Source organism: Entelurus aequoreus, linkage group LG08 (genome assembly GCF_033978785.1).
Source record: "Entelurus aequoreus isolate RoL-2023_Sb linkage group LG08, RoL_Eaeq_v1.1, whole genome shotgun sequence".
NCBI classification, from domain to species: Eukaryota; Metazoa; Chordata; class Actinopteri; order Syngnathiformes; family Syngnathidae; genus Entelurus; species Entelurus aequoreus.
In genome coordinates, this window is record NC_084738.1 from 58,065,480 (window position 1) to 58,084,125 (window position 18,646).

Below are 18,646 nucleotides of genomic sequence, written 5' to 3' on the forward strand. Positions count from 1 at the left end.
TCCGAGTACAAAAGAGGCTTAAATCTTCCTTCAAAAAGCAGATAGGAGCAAACATCGGCACGTGGCAATCACTCCAGCAGCACTGAGAGTGGACTCCGCTAAACTACCTTGAGGCAATGTCGCAATTTTAAACGCCAACAAAGAAATTAACTAAAAAAAAAAAACTGTCCAAAAATGCTCTCAATTGCTCTGTTTATTGCTATTCTGAATGTTGCTGGGTCGGGGTTGGTTTTGGAATTGGATTGCATTATTATGGTATTGTTGTGTATTGTTTTGTTGGATTGATGAATAAATTCTTAAAAAAAAAAAAAAAAATGCACTAGCTTGATGCTAATATACATGGGCTTTGCTATTGACATGCTACTGATTAGCATTAGCAGTTTTACATGGCGATTTCAACACCTCCAAATGTGTTCATGAAAACTACAACTAAGATGCACGTTACAGTCAAACAGCTGGTGCGTAATAAGTACAATACTTACAGTACTAACCCTTTTTAGGGCGCAACAAAGAACACACCACTACTGTCATTCTTGCCAATTAAAATATGATGATAATGAAAGACGATGTAACAACTGGACAGCAGTTATCATAACCAGCTCATTTTTAAAGTGAGATTTTATTATCAAAACAAATATTCAATAACACAAAAGAAAGTACCGAAAATTGGTACTGTTTAGTACTGGTATTGATTGAATACCGTATCAGTTCAACTTTGAACGGTGCCCATTCCTACTGGCACGTGTATGTGGAACTCTAAGTTGTATATTTGTATGTAAGTTGTATACCATATACAGGTAAAAGCCAGTAAATTAGAATATTTTGAAAAACTTGATTTATTTCAGTAATTGCATTCAAAAGGTGTAACTTGTACATTATATTTATTCATTGCACACAGACTGATGCATTCAAATGTTTATTTCATTTAATTTTGATGATTTGAAGTGGCAACAAATGAAAATCCAAAATTCCGTGTGTCACAAAATTAGAATATTACTTAAGGCTAATACAAAAAAGGGATTTTTAGAAATGTTGGCCAACTGAAAAGTATGAAAATGAAAAATATGAGCATGTACAATACTCAATACTTGGTTGGAGCTCCTTTTGCCTCAATTACTGCGTTAATGCGGCGTGGCATGGAGTCGATGAGTTTCTGGCACTGCTCAGGTGTTATGAGAGCCCAGGTTGCTCTGATAGTGGCCTTCAACTCTCCTGCGTTTTTGGGTCTGGCATTCTGCATCTTCCTTTTCACAATACCCCACAGATTTTCTATGGGGCTAAGGTCAGGGGAGTTGGCGGGCCAATTTAGAACAGAAATACCATGGTCCGTAAACCAGGCACGGGTAGATTTTGCGCTGTGTGCAGGCGCCAAGTCCTGTTGGAACTTGAAATCTCCATCTCCATAGAGCAGGTCAGCAGCAGGAAGCATGAAGTGCTCTAAAACTTGCTGGTAGACGGCTGCGTTGACCCTGGAAAAAAGAACTGGACTGCTGCTGAGTGGTCCAAAGTCATGTTTTCTGACGAAAGCAAATTTTGCATTTCCTTTGGAAATCGAGGTCCCAGAGTCTGGAGGAAGACAGGAGAGGCACAGGATCCACGTTGCCTGAAGTCTAGTGTAAAGTTTCCACCATCAGTGATGGTTTGGGGTGCCATGTCATCTGCTGGTGTCGGTCCACTCTGTTTCCTGAGATCCAGGGTCAACGCAGCCGTCTACCAGCAAGTTTTAGAGCACTTCATGCTTCCTGCTGCTGACCTGCTCTATGGAGATGGAGATTTCAAGTTCCAACAGGACTTGGCGCCTGCACACAGCGCAAAATCTACCCGTGCCTGGTTTACGGACCATGGTATTTCTGTTCTAAATTGGCCCGCCAACTCCCCTGACCTTAGCCCCATAGAAAATCTGTGGGGTATTGTGAAAAGGAAGATGCAGAATGCCAGACCCAAAAACACAGAAGAGTTGAAGGCCACTATCAGAGCAACCTGGGCTCTCATAACACCTGAGCAGTGCCAGAAACTCATCGACTCCATGCCACGCCGCATTAACGCAGTAATTGAGGCAAAAGGAGCTCCAACCAAGTATTGAGTATTGTACATGCTCATATTTTTCATTTTCATACTTTTCAGTTGGCCAACATTTCTAAAAATCCCTTTTTTGTATTAGCCTTAAGTAATATTCTTATTTTGTGACACACGGAATTTTGGATTTTCATTTGTTGCCACTTCAAATCATCAAAATTAAATGAAATAAACATTTGAATGCATCAGTCTGTGTGCAATGAATAAATATAATGTACAAGTTACACCTTTTGAATGCAATTACTGAAATAAATCAAGTTTTTCAAAATATTCTAATTTACTGGCTTTTACCTGTATAGCTGTGCGCTACTCAGTTGTAATACACTTTTCCGCCACTGGCGGCAGTAGTGACAATGTCAAACCAACAGAAGAAGTCTGGAGCGAAAGTCAAAGAGAAGTTTAAGTGCAAAAAATTATGACTAAAGTATTTTCATTTGCACATTGAATGTATTGATAGTTTAGTTAAGTTTATATTTTTGTTTTAAAGGAAGTCGAAAATATAATATTAAAGGTCTAAATTATGAGATAAAAAAAGCGGTGCTGCCAAATAAGTATTTGGATATGTGGCGTCATCTTCAAAGTTTGCTAACGTCTCTGATATTAGCATGATAATGTTAGCATGCTAACATTAGTTTTGTAAGGTTAAACCTAAAAATGATCGTTTTTGACACTCGGTGCAGTCAAGCAAGTATTTGGATACATGCCGCCATCTTGGTAGTATTTTAACGTCTCTGATATTAGCATGATAATGTTAGCATGCTAATGTTTTATGCTAGCTTTTTAGCTGGTTTTGTAAGTTTATACCCAAAAATGTTTTTTGACACGGGTTAGTACTATTAGTGGACCAGCAGCACGCACAATCATGTGTGCTTATGGACTGTATCCCTTGCAGACTGTATGGATATATATTGATATATAATGTAGGAACCAGAATATTAATAACAGAAAGAAACAACCCTTTTGTGTGAATGAGTGTAGTAAATGGGGGAGGGAGGTTTTTTGGATTGGTGCACCAATTGTAAGTGTATCTTGTGTTTTTTATGTTGATTTAATTAAAAAACAAAAAAACAAAACTATACCGATCATAAAAAACTGATACCGATAATTTCACATATTACATTTTAAAGCATTTATCGGCCGATAATACCTGCCGATATTATCGGACATCTCTAATTTGGATACTTGCCGCCATCTTGCTAGTATGCTAAGGTATCTGATATTAGCACGATAATGTTAGCATGTTAACATTTATTGCCTGCTCTTTAGCTAGATTTATAAGTTTAAACCTAAAAATGATGTTTTTTGACATTATGCGCTGTCAAGCAAGTATTTGGATACTTGCCGCCATCTTGGTAGTATGCCAACGTCTCTGATATTAGCATGATAATGTTAGCATGCTAATGTTTTATGCTAGCTTTTTAGCTAATTTTGAAAGTTTAAACCCAAAAATGGTTTTTGACACTGGGTGCTGTCAAGCAAGTATTTGGATACTTGCTGCCATCTTGGTAGTATGCCAACGTCTCCTAAATTAGCATGCTAATTTTAGCATACAAACGTTTAATGCTAGATTTTTAGTTAGTTTTGTAAGTTTAAACCTAAAAATTATGGTTTTTGACACTCGGCGCTGTCAAGCAAGTGTTTGGATACTTGCCGCCATCTTGGTAGTATGCCAGCGTCTCTTATATTAGCATGCTAACGTTTAATACTCGCTCTTTAGCTAGTTTTGTAAGTTTAAACCTAAAAATTATGGTTTTAACCCTCGGTGCTGTCAAGCAAGTATTTGGATACTTGCCGGCATCTTGGTAGTATTCCAATGTCGCTGATATTAGCATGATAATGTTAGCATGCTAACGGTTTATGCTAGCTTTTTAGCTAGTTTTGTAAGTTTAAACCCAAAAATTTGGGTTTTTGACACTCGGTGCTGTCAAGCAAGTATTTGGATACTTGCCACCATCTTGGTAGTATGCCAACGTCTCTGATATTAGCATGATAATGTTAGCATACTAACGTTTTATGCTAGCCTTTTAGCTAGTTTTGAAAGTTTAAACCCAAAAATGAGGGTTTTTGACACTCGGCGCTGTCAAGCAAGTATTTGGATGCTTGCCGCCATCTTGGTAGTATGCCAACATCTCTGATATTAGCATTATAATGTTAGCATGCTAACGTTTTATGCTAGCTTTTTTAGCTAGTTTTGAAAGTTTAAACCCAAGACACTCTGCGCTGTCAAGCAAGTATTTGGATACTTGCTGCCATCTTGGTAGTATGCCAACGTCTCTTATATTAGCATGCTAATGTTTAATACTCGCTCTTTAGCTAGTTTTGCAAGTTTAAACCTAAAAATTATGGTTTTAACCCTCGGTGCTGTCAAGCAAGTATTTGGATGTTAGCCGCCATCTTGGGAGTATGCTAACGTCTCTGATATTAGCATGATAATGTTAGCATGCTAACGTTTAATGCTAACATTTTAGCTAGTTTTCAATCAATCAATCAATCAATGTTTATTTATATAGCCCTAAATCACAAGTGTCTCAAAGGGCTGTACAAGCCACAACGACATCCTCGGTACAAAGCCCAGTTTTCTAAGTTTAAACCTAAAAATGATGGTTTTAACCCTCGGTGCTGTCAAGCAAGTATTTGGATACTTGCCGGCATCTTGGTAGTATTACAATGTCGCTGATATTAGCATGATAATGTTAGCATGCTAACGGTTTATGCTAGCTTTTTAGCTAGTTTTGTAAGTTTAAACCCAAAAATTAGGGTTTTTGACACTCGGTGCTGTCAAGCAAGTATTTGGATACTTGCCACCATCTTGGTAGTATGCCAGCGTCTCTGATATTAGCATGACAATGTTAGCATGCTAATGTTTTATGCTAGCTTTTTAGCTAGTTTTGAAAGTTTAAACCCAAAAATGAGGGTTTTTGACACTCGGCGCTGTCAATCAAGTATTTGGATGCTTGCCGCCATCTTGGTAGTATGCCAACGTCTCTGATATTAGCATGATAATTTTAGCATGCTAACGTTTTATGCTAGCTTTTTTAGCTAGTTTTGAAAGTTTAAACCCAAGACACTGCGCTGTCAAGCAAGTATTTGAATACTTGCCGCCATCTTGGTAGTATGCCAACGTCTCTTATATTAGCATGCTAACGTTTAATACTCGCTCTTTAGCTAGTTTTGCAAGTTTAAACCTAAAAATTATGGTTTTAACCCTCGGTGCTGTCAAGCAAGTATTTGGATGTTAGCCACCATCTTGGTAGTATTCCAATGTCTCTGATATTAGCATGATAATGTTACTATGCTAATGTTTTATGCTAGCTTTTTAGCTAGTTTTGTAAGTTTAAACCCAAAAATGAGGGTTTTTGACGCTCGGTGCTGTCAAGCGAGTATTTGGATACTTGTCTCCATCTAGCATGCATACGTTTCATGCTAGTTCGTTTGCTCATTTTGCATGTTTAAACATAAAAATCATGGATTCGGTTACTTGGCGCCATCTTAGACGTACGTCGGCTTAGACCCCGGCCAAAGGTCCAGGGCACAGATAGCCGGGCTATGAAATTTTGTAGTTTAGTTTTTTTATAGCAATAAATTGTATGAAAATTAATTTTTTACTTTGTTATGCTCACAATACGAAGGTCCTGAGTTCAATCCCGGGCTCGGGATCTTTCTGTGTGGAGTTTGCATGTCCTCCCCGTGACTGCCTGGGTTCCCTCCGGGTACTCCGGCTTCCTCCCACCTCCAAAGACATGCACCTGGGGATAGGTTGATTGGCAACACTAAATTGGCCCTAGTGTGTGAATGTGAGTGTGAATATTGTCTGTCTATCTGTGTTGGCCCTGCGATGAGGTGGCGACTTGTCCAGGGTGTACCCCGCCTTCCGCCCGATTGTAGCTGAGATAGGCTCCAGCGCCCCCCGCGACCCCGACGGGAATTAGCGGTAGAAAATGGATGGATGGATGGATGCTGTATATTTGATTCGTACTTGTTTTTCAAACCAGCCTGACCTAAGCCTAAGGTTTTTGTGTTAAATAAATACATCATTTATAATGCATTCATAATTAAATTAACTAATGTATTGTTGTTATAATATTTTTTATATACATATTGAATGCCATTAAAATCAAGAGTAAGATTATGAATTTAGTGTTATTATGTGAGTGGGCCCCGGGCCCCTCTGTAGTGGAAAAGTTGGGCCTCGATGTGAAAAAGGTTAAGAATGACTGGTTTATATGATGATTTGTAGTTTGATAACATATAAGATCATTAAATGGCATCATCGTCCTCACACCTCCTCAAAATAGCCGCAGTGGTTTTTTTTATTTCAGATGCTTCCTCCTTGTCCTCCACATCTGGTCGCCAGAGCGTCCCTCGCCGTAGCGCGCAGGACGCCGTGTGTCGCGTCCAATAGGGGGGAAAAAAGTGTTGCGGCTTTCGCTGATGATTTGTTGAGCGGCGTCTCGGCGGCCACTCGCACTCATACTTGACGACGCTCACGTCCAACTTCCTTCAAGTCACGAGTCCCGACTCACAGGGACTCGCACGCGTCCCAGAAGGCAATAAGTGTCGGAGGCGGGGGGGCAAGGGGGGGTGACAGGTTCAGCTAGCATGTGCCTTTAATTCACGCAAACACAGTCGGAGGTGTTTGTCCCGAAGCCTGTGGCGGTTTGGCCCCGCTGTCGTGTTTTGGTGCATTTTTGAGGATTCCAATGTTCAATTTTGGTTTTCCGACCCAAGCCCCCCACCCACCCCACTCCCCCTTACATCCCCCAACACGTGCACTCCAGTGATTTAGTGGCGTGGTCGTTCAGGAAGCTCTTAAAAAGCACCAGGGTGCGACATGTTGCTGTGTGTGTCCACGACGTGTACGGCCCGGATGTTGCGTAATCGCTGCGGTATGCGCGCTCGCCGCCGCGTTTCACGCCCGATGGAGCACGAAACCCACGTCAGCCGGGACACGCCGCCAACATTTTTTTGGGGGGGGTCGAGGCCGTCCGTTTTTCATATTTAGATTTTTTCCGAACGACCAGAAAATGCAATTTGGGTAGAAATTTCGTGTGAATGCTGAAGAGCCAAAGCCGAACTGGACATTTTAACAGTTACCATGCTGGCCAGATAGTGTCAAGTAACGAAAAGTATGAGTAAAATGAGCTAAAAAAAAAACCAACTAGCATGCTTACAGTACTATGTTAACATGCTAACCATTGTATTATTACAGTTAGCATTCACCCCTATACAATATCCTACCCTAATACCCTACTGTGCAATATTACCCTTCGAGTGCAATACATCCGACACTGATTGTTATCACTCCGGTACTCTTGTCTTGTTCTGTATATTGTACAGTATTTTGTATATTGTACAGGATTGCTTATTATTTTTTAATAGATATTAGTCTATTTATTTCAATTCTTAGTTTTATCTTTATTACTTATTGTGTAATTTATTTTTATCCCATATTTGTTCCCACTACCGCACCTTAAGTTGGAGTCCTTAATCTCGTTATATGCAAATATAATGACAATAAAGTCCATTCTATTCCATTCATTAGTGAAATACCAAAATATATGACACCGATTTGTTAAATTAGTTTACAAATCTAGCATGCCGATGTTATCTTGCTAAAATGCTAACTAACATGCGTCAAGTACCAAAATATATTACTCTGAGGTGTGTATACCCAAACAATTTGTTTAAAATGCTAGCATGCTAACATTAGCATGCATTATGTACCAAAATACTACTGAGGTGTATACCCACAAAATGAGCTTGAAAAAGCTGGCATACTAACAGTACTATGCTAACAATAGCATACTTACAGTTAGCATCAGTGAAATACCAAAATACATGACACTGAGGTGTATACCTGCTAAGTGAGTTAAACAATTAGCATGCTAGAATGCTAACTGTAACATGCGTAAAGTACCGAAATATATTACTCTGTGTGTATACCCAAACAATTTTTTTTTAAAATGCTAGCATGCTAACGTCAACATGCATTATGTACCAAAATACTACTGAGGTGTATACCCACAAAATGAGCTAGAAAAAGCTGGCATACTAACAGTACTATGCTAACAATAGCATACTTACAGTTAGATTTTGTGAAATACCAAAATGTATGACACTGAGGTGTATACCCACAAAATGAGCTAGAAAAAGCTGGCATACTAACAGTACTATGCTAACAATAGCATACTTACAGTTAGATTTTGTGAAATACCAAAATGTATGACACTGAGGTGTTTATCTGCTAAATGAGTTAAACAATCTAGTTAAACAATCTAGCATGCTATTGTTAGCATGCTAGAATGCTAACTGTGAAATGCGTCAAGTACCAAAATATATTACTCTGAGGTGTGTATACCAAACAATTTGTTTAAAATGCTAGCGTGCTAACGTTAGCATGCATTAGGAACCAAAATATGACTGAGGTGTATACCTACAAAATGAGCTACAAAAAGCTAGCATACTAACAGTACTATGTTAACATGCTAACAATAGCATACTTACAGTTAGCATTAGTGAAATACCAAAATATATGACACTGAAGTGTATACCTCATACTTGCCAACACTCCCGTTTTTAGCGGGAGACTCCCGGTATTCAGCGCCTCTCCCGATAACCTCCCGGCAGAAATTTTCTCCCGACAAACTCCCGGTATTCAGCCGGAGCTGGAGGCCACGCCCCCTCCAGCTCAATGCGGACCTGAGTGGGGACAGCCTGTTCTCACGTCTGCTTTCCCACAATATAAACAGCTTGCCTGCCCAATGACGTCATAACATCTACGGCTTTTAGAGAGTAGAGTGCACAACTGTGCACACAACAAGGAGACGAAGCAGAAGAACGAGGAAGTTACAGACATGGCGACGCCGTCGACGAGCAAGATGAAGAAATACGCTTGCAAGTTCCAAAACAAATGGAAACAAGAATTTCAGTTCATCCAGGACAGTTCGAAGGGGAAGGGGTATGTATGTTGCCTGTACATTATGTAGAACAGACTTCTCCATTGAACACGGTGGCCGAAATGATATACTCATTCATGAACGGAGAAGTTAAACAGGACAATGCTGCCATCTACTGGATAGCCTCCAGAACACTGAAATTCAAGTATTTATTTTATATATATATATATATATATATATATATATATATATATATATATATATATATATATATATATATATATATATATATATATATATATATATATATATATATATATATATATATATATATATTGTATGAAATACTTGACTTTCAGTGAATTCTAGGTATATATACACATATATATATATATATATTATATATATATATATATATATATATATATTATATATATATATGTGTGTATATATACCTAAAATTCACTGAAAGTCAAGTATTTCATACATATATATATATTGTATGAAATACTTGAGTTGGTGAATTCTAGCTGTAAATATACTCTCCTCTTAACCCCCCCCGCCACGCCCCCCCCACCTCCCGATATCGGAGGTCTCAAGGTTGGCAAGTATGGTATACCTGCTAAATGACTTAAACAATTAGCATGCTAGAATGCTAACTGTAACATGCGTAAAGTACCGAAATATATTACTCTGAGGTGTGTACCCGAACAATTTCTTTAAAATGCTAGCGTGCTAACGTTAGCATGCATTAAGTACCAAAATATTGAGGTGTATAACTACAAAATGAGCTAGAAAAAAGCTAGCATGCTAACATTACTTTGCTAACATGCAAACAATACAATACATACTGGTATCCGGCAAGGACAAGTCACAGGTGGAGAAAATCCTCTCTGCTGAACTCTGTAGAACTTGCACCTGGCTCGCTGACAACAAGCTATCCATACACTTGGGTAAAACGGAATCCATCCTATTTAGGTCCCACATCAACCTTAAGAAAGTCAGTGACTTCACTATAAAAGTGAGTGACATTGTTATCACCAGGAAAGATGAGGTCACCTACCTAGGTTCCATTCTAGAGGCTAATCTTTCCTGTGATAAAATGGCAACCAAGGTAATCAAAAAGGTCAACCAACGAACAAGATTCCTCTATAGAATCTCCTCTCTGGTCAACAAAAGCACCATGAGGATTCTAGCGGGAACTCTCGTTCAACCCTTTTTCGATTACGCATGCACCTCCTGGTACCCTGGCACCTCCAAAGCCCTCAAATCTAGACTCCAAACATCCCAGGACAAGCTAGTCAGGTTACTTCTAGACCTCCACCCCAGATCACACCTCATTCCTACCCACTTCTCCAAAGTGGGCTGGCTCAGGGTGGAGGACAGAGTAAAACAACTTGCACTGAGCCTAGTCTATAAAATCCGCTACACCTCCCTGATACCGAAGTACATGTCAAACTACTTCCTTAACGTAAATGACCGCCATAATCACAACACCAGGGGGAGCTCCACTAACCACGTCAAACCCAGATTCCGATCTAACAAAGGTCTTAACTCATTCTCTTTCTATGCCACATCAATATGGAATGCACTCCCAACAGGTGTAAAAGAAAGGGCATCTCTATCCTCCTTCAAAACCGCACTAAAAGAACACCTCCAGGCAACTTCAACCCTTAAACAATCCATCATGCTAATTTTAGCAATGCTAACTCTAACATGTGTCCGGTGCCAAAATATATTACTCTGAGGTGTGTACCCGAACAATTCGTTTAAAATGCTAGCGTGCTAGCGTTAGCATGCATTAAGTACCAAAATATGACTGAGGTGTATACCTACAAAATGAGCTAAATAAATTGTTAGCGTTAAGCCGTGACACGCCGACAACGTTCAATTCCTCCTCGCGGTGCGCTGGTCGCCATGGCAACGGTCTGTCGCACCGTCCTTTGAACCGAAGCCGTTTGTTTAGTGACGTCACCCGTGGGAAGGCAACCTCGGGACACGCTCCTCCTGTCAGTCAAAGTTAAGCTTCTTATTTTGTGCTCCTTCTTGTTCCCGCCAGATGGACGCCCCCTACCGAGTTAGCAAGTTCTTGAGTCTGCTGCAAGACGAAGGAGCGTAAGTGTTGTTTTTTTTCTTTTTTTACTCCTGTAGCTCCACCTAACCAGGTCAGGGGCTCTGGAGCAAGATTTGTGTTTGTGTGAAGAATCTCACCATGGCAACATATGCCGTGGATGTAAGATCCAGAGCACAGCTATACGTATAGGTATACATATACAGTATGTATACTGTATACGTATACTGTATACATATACATATACATATACTGCAGGGTTTCCCACACATTCATTTATTTGTGGCGGTCCGCCACGAAAGAATTACGTCTGCCACAAATAAAATTAAAAATTAAAAAAATAAATTTTTTATTTTTATTTTTTTATTATTTTTTTTTACATTTAAAAAAATTTTTTTTTGTCCTGTCCAGCTTCTCAGGCAAATCATATAGTTGATGTAGATGCCCATATAGGCTGTTCAGATTTACTTTACAAAAGAGAAGTGTAGGATACTTCTCTTGTTGCCTTATTTGTATTTGACCACTACTGTTTTCTGTTTATTTGTTACTGACTGGCAGGACACCTCTGCCTCTGTTTCACTTTATGTTACTGGTAAATAATATGGTTGTAGTAGTAGGCTAAAGTTAAAATATTTAGTATACACTAATTAAAGGGGCAGAGCTTTAAGAGACATTTTAGCTTTTATATTTTATAAGATATATTTTTTGTAAGAACCACAATTAATAAATATATTTCAGTGAATAACTTACTGTTCAAATCTGTATTTAAATATGTACATAAAGTGTTGTAATTATATTGTAAAATGGATGATGGATGGATGGAAGGACGTTTAAAACAACACTGTTATTATTAATTAGTAAGTATACATTTTTTGAGCCTTTTAGAGAAGATCATATCATTGTAGTAAATTATGCAAATTACTCGATGTCATGGTGACCACGCTCATAGTCACGCCCATAGCCACGCCCCCACCGCCACAGGTATCTTGGCAGTTTATGGGAAACACTGTATTGTATACATATACAGTACGTATACTGTATACATATATGTATACTGTATACATATACGTATACTGTATACGTATACATATATAGTACATATACGTATACATATACACATATACAAGTACATTTTCATGTGAGTCTTCACTATTATTGTTGTTGTTGTGTACACGATGGTACTTGGCTTTCACTTGTTACTGTGTGCAGTTAGACCCACCTTGTCAAAATCTAACCAAACTTGTCCCAAACATTTCTGTTGTTTTGTCAAACTATCATAGTTTTTAAGTTATTAACTATTACATTTTTTATCTTATTAACTATTATAGTTTTTAAGTTAATACTTATTATGGTTTATAAGTTATTAACTATTACCGTTTTTCAAGTAAATGTTATAGTTTATGCTATTAACTGTTGTAGTTTGTATGTTATTAACTATTATATTTTGTATCTTATTAACTATTATAGTTTTTAAGTTAATACTATTATGGTTTATAAGTTATTAACTATTACCGTTTTTCAAGTTACTGTTATAGTTAATGCTATTAACTGTTGTAGTTTGTATGTATAACTGTTATAGTTTATGCTATTAACTATTGTAGTTTGTATGTTATTAACTGTTATAGTTTATGCCAGGGGTCACCAACCTTTTTGAAACCAAGAGCTACTTCTTGGGTACTGATTAATGCGAAGGGCTACCAGTTTAAAAACACTTACATAAATTGCCAGAAACAGCCAATTTGCTATATTTACCTTTAACTCTATGTTATTATTAATAATTAATGATATTTACACTTAATTGAACGGTTTAAAAGAGGAGAAAACACAAACAAAATTACAATTAAATTCTGAAACATAGTTTATCTTCAATTTTGACTCTTTAAGATTCAAAATTCAACCGAAAAAAATAAGAAATAAACTAGCTAATTTGAATCTTTTTGAAAAAATTAAAAAAATTATTTATGGAACATAATTAGTAATTTTTCCTGATTAAGATTAATTTTAGAATTTTGATGACATGTTTTAAATAGGTTAAAATCCAAATTGGAGCAAGCTATATTTCTAACAAAGACAAATCATCATTTCTTCTAGATTTTCCAGAACAAAAATTTTAAAAGAAATTCAAAAGACTTTGAAATAAGATTTAAATTTGATTCTACAGATTTTCTAGATTTGCCAGAATAATTTTTTTGAATTTTAATCATAATAAGTTTGAAGAAATATTTCACAAATATTCTTCGTCGAAAAAACAGAAGCTAGAATGAAGAATTAAATTAAAATGTATTTATTATTCTTTACAATAAAAAAAATAAATTTACTTGAACATTGATTTAAATTGTCAGGAAAGAAGAGGAAGGAATTTAAAAGGTAAAAAGGTATATGTGTTTAAAAATCCTAAAATCATTTTAAGGTTGTATTTTTTGTCTAAATTTGTCTTTCAGAAAGTTATAAGAAGCAAAGTAAAACCATTAATGAATTTATTTAAACAAGTGAAGACCAAGTCTTTAAAATATTTTCTTGGATTTTCAAATTCTATTTGAGTTTTGTCTCTCTTAGAATTAAAAATGTCGGGCAAAGCGAGACCAGCTTGCTAGTAAATAAATAACATTTAAAAAATAGAGGCAGCTCACTGGTAAGTGCTGCTAATTGAGCTATTTTTAGAACAGGCCAGCGGGCTACTCATCTGGTCCTTACGGGCTACCTGGTGCCCGCGGACACCGCGTTGGTGACCCCTGGTTTATGCTATTAACTATTGTAGTTTGTAGGTTATTAAAGGCCTACTGAAATGAATTTTTTTTATTTAAACGGGGATAGCAGATACATTCTATTTGTCATACTTGATCATTTCGCGATATTGCCATAATTTTGCTGAAAGGATTTAGTAGAGAACAACGACGATAAATTTCGCAACTTTTGGTCGCTGATTAAAAAAAAGCCTTGCCTATACCGGAAGTAGCGTGACGTCAGAGGAGGAAGGGCTGCTCACATTTCCCCGTTGTTTACAATGCAACGAGAGAGATTCGGACAGAGAAAGCGACGATTACCCCATTAATTTGAGCAAGGATGAAAGATTCGTGGATGAGGAACGTTAGAGTGAAGGATTACAGTGCAGTGCAGGACGTATCTTTTTTCGCTCTAACCGTAACTTAGGTACAAGGGTTCATTGGATTCTACACTTTCTCTTTTTTCTATTGTGGATCACGGATTTGTATTTTAAACCACCTCGGATACTATATCCTCTTGAAAATGAGAGTCGAGAACGCGAAATAGACATTCACAGTGACTTTTATCTCCACGACAATACATCGGTGAAGCTCTTTAGCTACTGAGCTAACGTGATAGCATCGGGCTTAACTGCATATAGAAACAAAACAAATAAGCCCCTGACTGGAAGGATAGACGGAAGATCAACAATACCACCAAACTCTGGACATGTAACTACACGGTTAATGCTTTCCAGCTTGGCGAAGCTTAACAATGCTGTTGCTAACGACACCATTGAAGCTAACTTAGCTACGGAACCTCGACAGAGCTACGATAAAAACATTAGCTATCCACCTACGCCAGCTCTCATCTGCTCATCACGACCCGTGCTCACCTGCGTTCCAGCGATCGACGGTACGACGAAGGACTTCACCCGATCATAGATGCGGTCAGCGGCCCGGAGACGGAGGAATTCAAGGTGAGGTCGGCGGCTAGCGCGTCTGCTATCCATCTCAAAGTCCTCCTGGTTGTGTTGCTGCAGCCAGCTGCCAATACACTGATCCCACCTACAACTTTCTTCTTTGCAGTCTCCATTGTTCATTAAACAAATTGCAAAAGATTCACCAGCACAGATGTCCAGAATACTGTGGAATTTTGAGATGAAATCAGAGCTTTTTGTATTGGATTCAATGGGCTCCGAATACTTCCGTTTCAACCATTGACGTCACGCGCATACGTCATCATCCAAAGCCGTTTTCAACCGGAAGTTTAGCGGGAAATTTAAAATTGCACTTTATAAGTTAACCCGGCCGTATTGGCATGTGTTGCAATGTTAAGATTTCATCATTGATATATAAACTATCAGACTGCATGGTCGGTAGTAGTGGGTTTCAGTAGGCTTTTAACTGTTCTAGTTTATGCTATTAACTATTGTAGTTTGTATGTTATTAACTGTTATAGTTTGTATGTAATTAACTGTTATAGTTTTTAATGTTATGTATTATATTTTTTATGTTATTAACGATTGTAGTTTTTATGTTATTAATAATTATCGTTTTTAATGTTAAGTATTATATTTTTTATGTTAATAACAATTATAGTTATGTTATTAACTATTATACTTTTTTGTTATTAACTATTGTACTTTTTATGTTATTAACGATTATAGTTGTTATGGTATTAACTATTATACTTTTTATGTTATTAACTATCATACTTTTTATGTTATTAACTTTTATAGTTTTTATGTTATTAACATGTATAGTTTGTATGTTTACAACTTATATTTTCTTATTAACTATTATTGTATTTAGGTTATTAACTATAGTTTTGAATTTATTAACTATCATAGTTTTGAAGTTATTAACTATTATAGTTTATAATAATAATAATAATAATAATGGATCAGATTTGTATTAACTATTATAGTTTTTATGTTTTTTACTTTACAGTTCATATGTTTTTAACTCTTATAGTTTATTAACTGTTAAAATTGTTTTATTATTAATTTTTGTTTTTTTAATGTTATTAACTATTATAGTTTTGAAGTTATTAACTTGTATAGTTGTTATGTTTATAACTATTATAGTTTTTATGTTATTAACTATTATAGTTTTTAAGTTCTTAACTATTATAGTTTTTAAGTTAACTATTATAGTTTTAATGTTGTTAACTATTATAGTTTTAAAATTATTAACTATTATAGTTTTTATTTTATTAACTTGTATAGTTTTATGTTTATAATTAATAATATATTTTTGTTATTACCTATTATAGTTTTTATATGAACTATTATAGTTTGTTATTAACTATTATAACTTGTATGTTACTATTATATTTCTGTTATTATAGTTTTAAGTTATTAACTATTATAGTTTTTATGTTTTTAACTGTTATAGTTTATTAACTGTTATAGTTTATTAACTGTTAGTTTTTTGTTATTCATTATTGTTTTTTTTTATGTTATTAACTATTATAGTTTTTAAGTTAACTATTATAGTTTTTATGTTGTTAACTATTATTGTTTTTAAGTTAACTATTATAGTTTTTATGTTGTTAACTATTATAGTTTTTAAGTTATTAACTATTATAGTTTTAAGTGAACTATTATAGTTTTTATGTTAACTATTATAGTTTTTATGTTATTAACTTGTATAGATTTTATGGTTATAATTAATAATATATGTTTTGTTATTACCTATTATAGTTTTTTATGTGAACTATTATAGTTTATGTTATTAACTATTATAATTTGTATGTTACTATTATATTTTTGTTATTTAATTTTAAGTTATTAACTATTATAGTTTTTATGTTAACTATTATAGTTTTTAAGTTATTAACTACTGTAATTTTGAAGTTATTAAATGTTAGTTTTTTTTATGTTATCAACTATTAAAGTTTTTAAATTAATAACTATTATAGTTTAAGTTAACTATTATAGTTTTTAAGTTATTAACTATTATAATGTTTATGTTATTGTATAGTTTTAATTTTTAAAATTATTATATTTTTGTTATTAACTACTATAGTTTTTATGTTAACTATTAAAGTTATTAACTATTATAATTTTTGTTACTATTATATTTTTATTGTAGTTTTAAGTTAACTATTATAATTTGTATGGTATTAACTGTTATAGTTTTAATGTTATTAAATGCTATAGTTTCAATGTTATTATTCAAAACCAGCCCAACATAAAAACAATAATAGTTAGAAAAACGTGGTTGCAGCACAAAGAATTGGGCCAAGTTTTGGGGAGATTTTGACAAGCTGGATGACATCACTAGACAAACTGTATTTTAGAATAAGTTAAAAAGAGTAACGGCACAATGGAAAAGGAATGACAGTGTTATTTCAGTCTTTGCAATCAGAAGTGAGGCCAAGTTCACACGTGATGACATCCTTAGTCCACATTCATTATATTTCAATATGACTTTTTGGAATGGAACATAAGACTTTCATCATTTTAGCCCACCAAATGAATCATTTAGTTGCACATAAAGTCATATTTTACGCCAGTCAAAATCCCCTACAACAGGGGTGCCCAAACTTTTTCCACTGAGGGCCACAGACTGACAAATCAAAGGATGTGGCGGCCATGTTTGTGGTTTTCACCTTCAAAAACTACTAAAACATATACATTTTTTCAAAGAACTTGAAAATTAAAATTCAGTGGAAATCCTGTCTAATTGCTAAAGAGCTAATGCTAACGGTTAGCATGCTGGCCAGAGAGCGTCAAGTAACAAAAGATATGAGCTAAAAAAAAAAAGCTAGCATGCTACCAGCACTGTGCTAACAATAGCAGTTAGCATTAGTGAAATGCCAATATATATGACACTAAGGTCATAACATGTTAAAATGCTAACAAGTACCAAAATGTATTACGCTGAAGTGTGTACCTGAAAAATTGTCCAAAAAATACCAGCATGCTAACGTTAGCATTCATCAAGTACAAACATATAACTGAAGCTAAAAACAAAAAACTAGCATTAGCATGCTAACAGGTATCATTCCACAAGTAACAAAACATTTGACGCTGAGGTGTATACCAGCAAAATTAGCACACAAAAAAAGCTAGCATGCTAATGATAGAATGCTAACGAATGTGCCGTGGGCAATTAATAAACGAGCTGCTGTTTTTAGGAATCTGCTGCAAAAAAACGTCAGTATTTTTTGAAGTGCCCTCGCGAGTTATTCAGATCATTTTTGTCAAAGATTGTTTCAAAGTCATCGTTGTGATTGGTCAACCTTTTCTTTTTTTTTTAACTTGGAGCTTCCACACCTTCCTCTTCTTGCTCTGTGACTACGGCATCTGGAGTAGTAGTAGGAGTAGGAGTAGGAGTAGTAATAGTAGTAGTATTAGTAGGAGTAGTAGTAGTAATAATAGTAGTAGGAGTAGTAGTAATAGTAGTAGGAGTAGTAATAGTAATAATAGGAGTAGGAGTAGTAGTAGTAGTAATAGTAGGAGTAGTAGTAGTAATAATAGTAGTAGGAGTAGTAATAGTAGTAGGAGTAGTAATAGTAGGAGTAGTAGTAGTAATAATAGTAGTAGGAGTAGTAGTAGTAATAATAATAGTAGTAGAAGTAGTAGTAGTAATAATAGGAGGAGTAGTAGTAGGAGTAGTAGTAGTAGTAATAATAGTAGTAGGAGTACTAATAATAATAATAGTAGTAGGTGTAGTAGTAATAATAGTAGTAGTAGTAGTAGTAAAAATAGTAGTAGGAGTAGTAGTAGTAATAATAGTAGGAGTAGTAGTAGTAATAATAGTAGTAGGAGTAGTAGTAGTAGTAGTAGTAGTAATAATAGTAGGAGTAGTAGTAATAGTAATAGTAGTAGGTGTAGTAGTAGTAATAATAGTAGTAGTAGCAATAGTAGTAGTAGTAGTAGTAATAATAG

General features: G+C 35.5%; 1 protein-coding gene across 1 annotated transcript in view; it reads left to right on the forward strand.

Moving 5' to 3' along the window:
- The window catches only part of LOC133656091 (vesicle-fusing ATPase-like), a 73,477-nt gene that overhangs the window by 52,605 nt on the left and 2,226 nt on the right, over window positions 1-18,646 (forward strand). Inside the window, exon 20 of the mRNA XM_062056906.1 lies at window positions 11,032-11,087. Within this exon, the coding sequence (XP_061912890.1) occupies window positions 11,032-11,087 (56 nt within the window). The remainder of the gene's footprint in view (window positions 1-11,031; window positions 11,088-18,646) is intronic.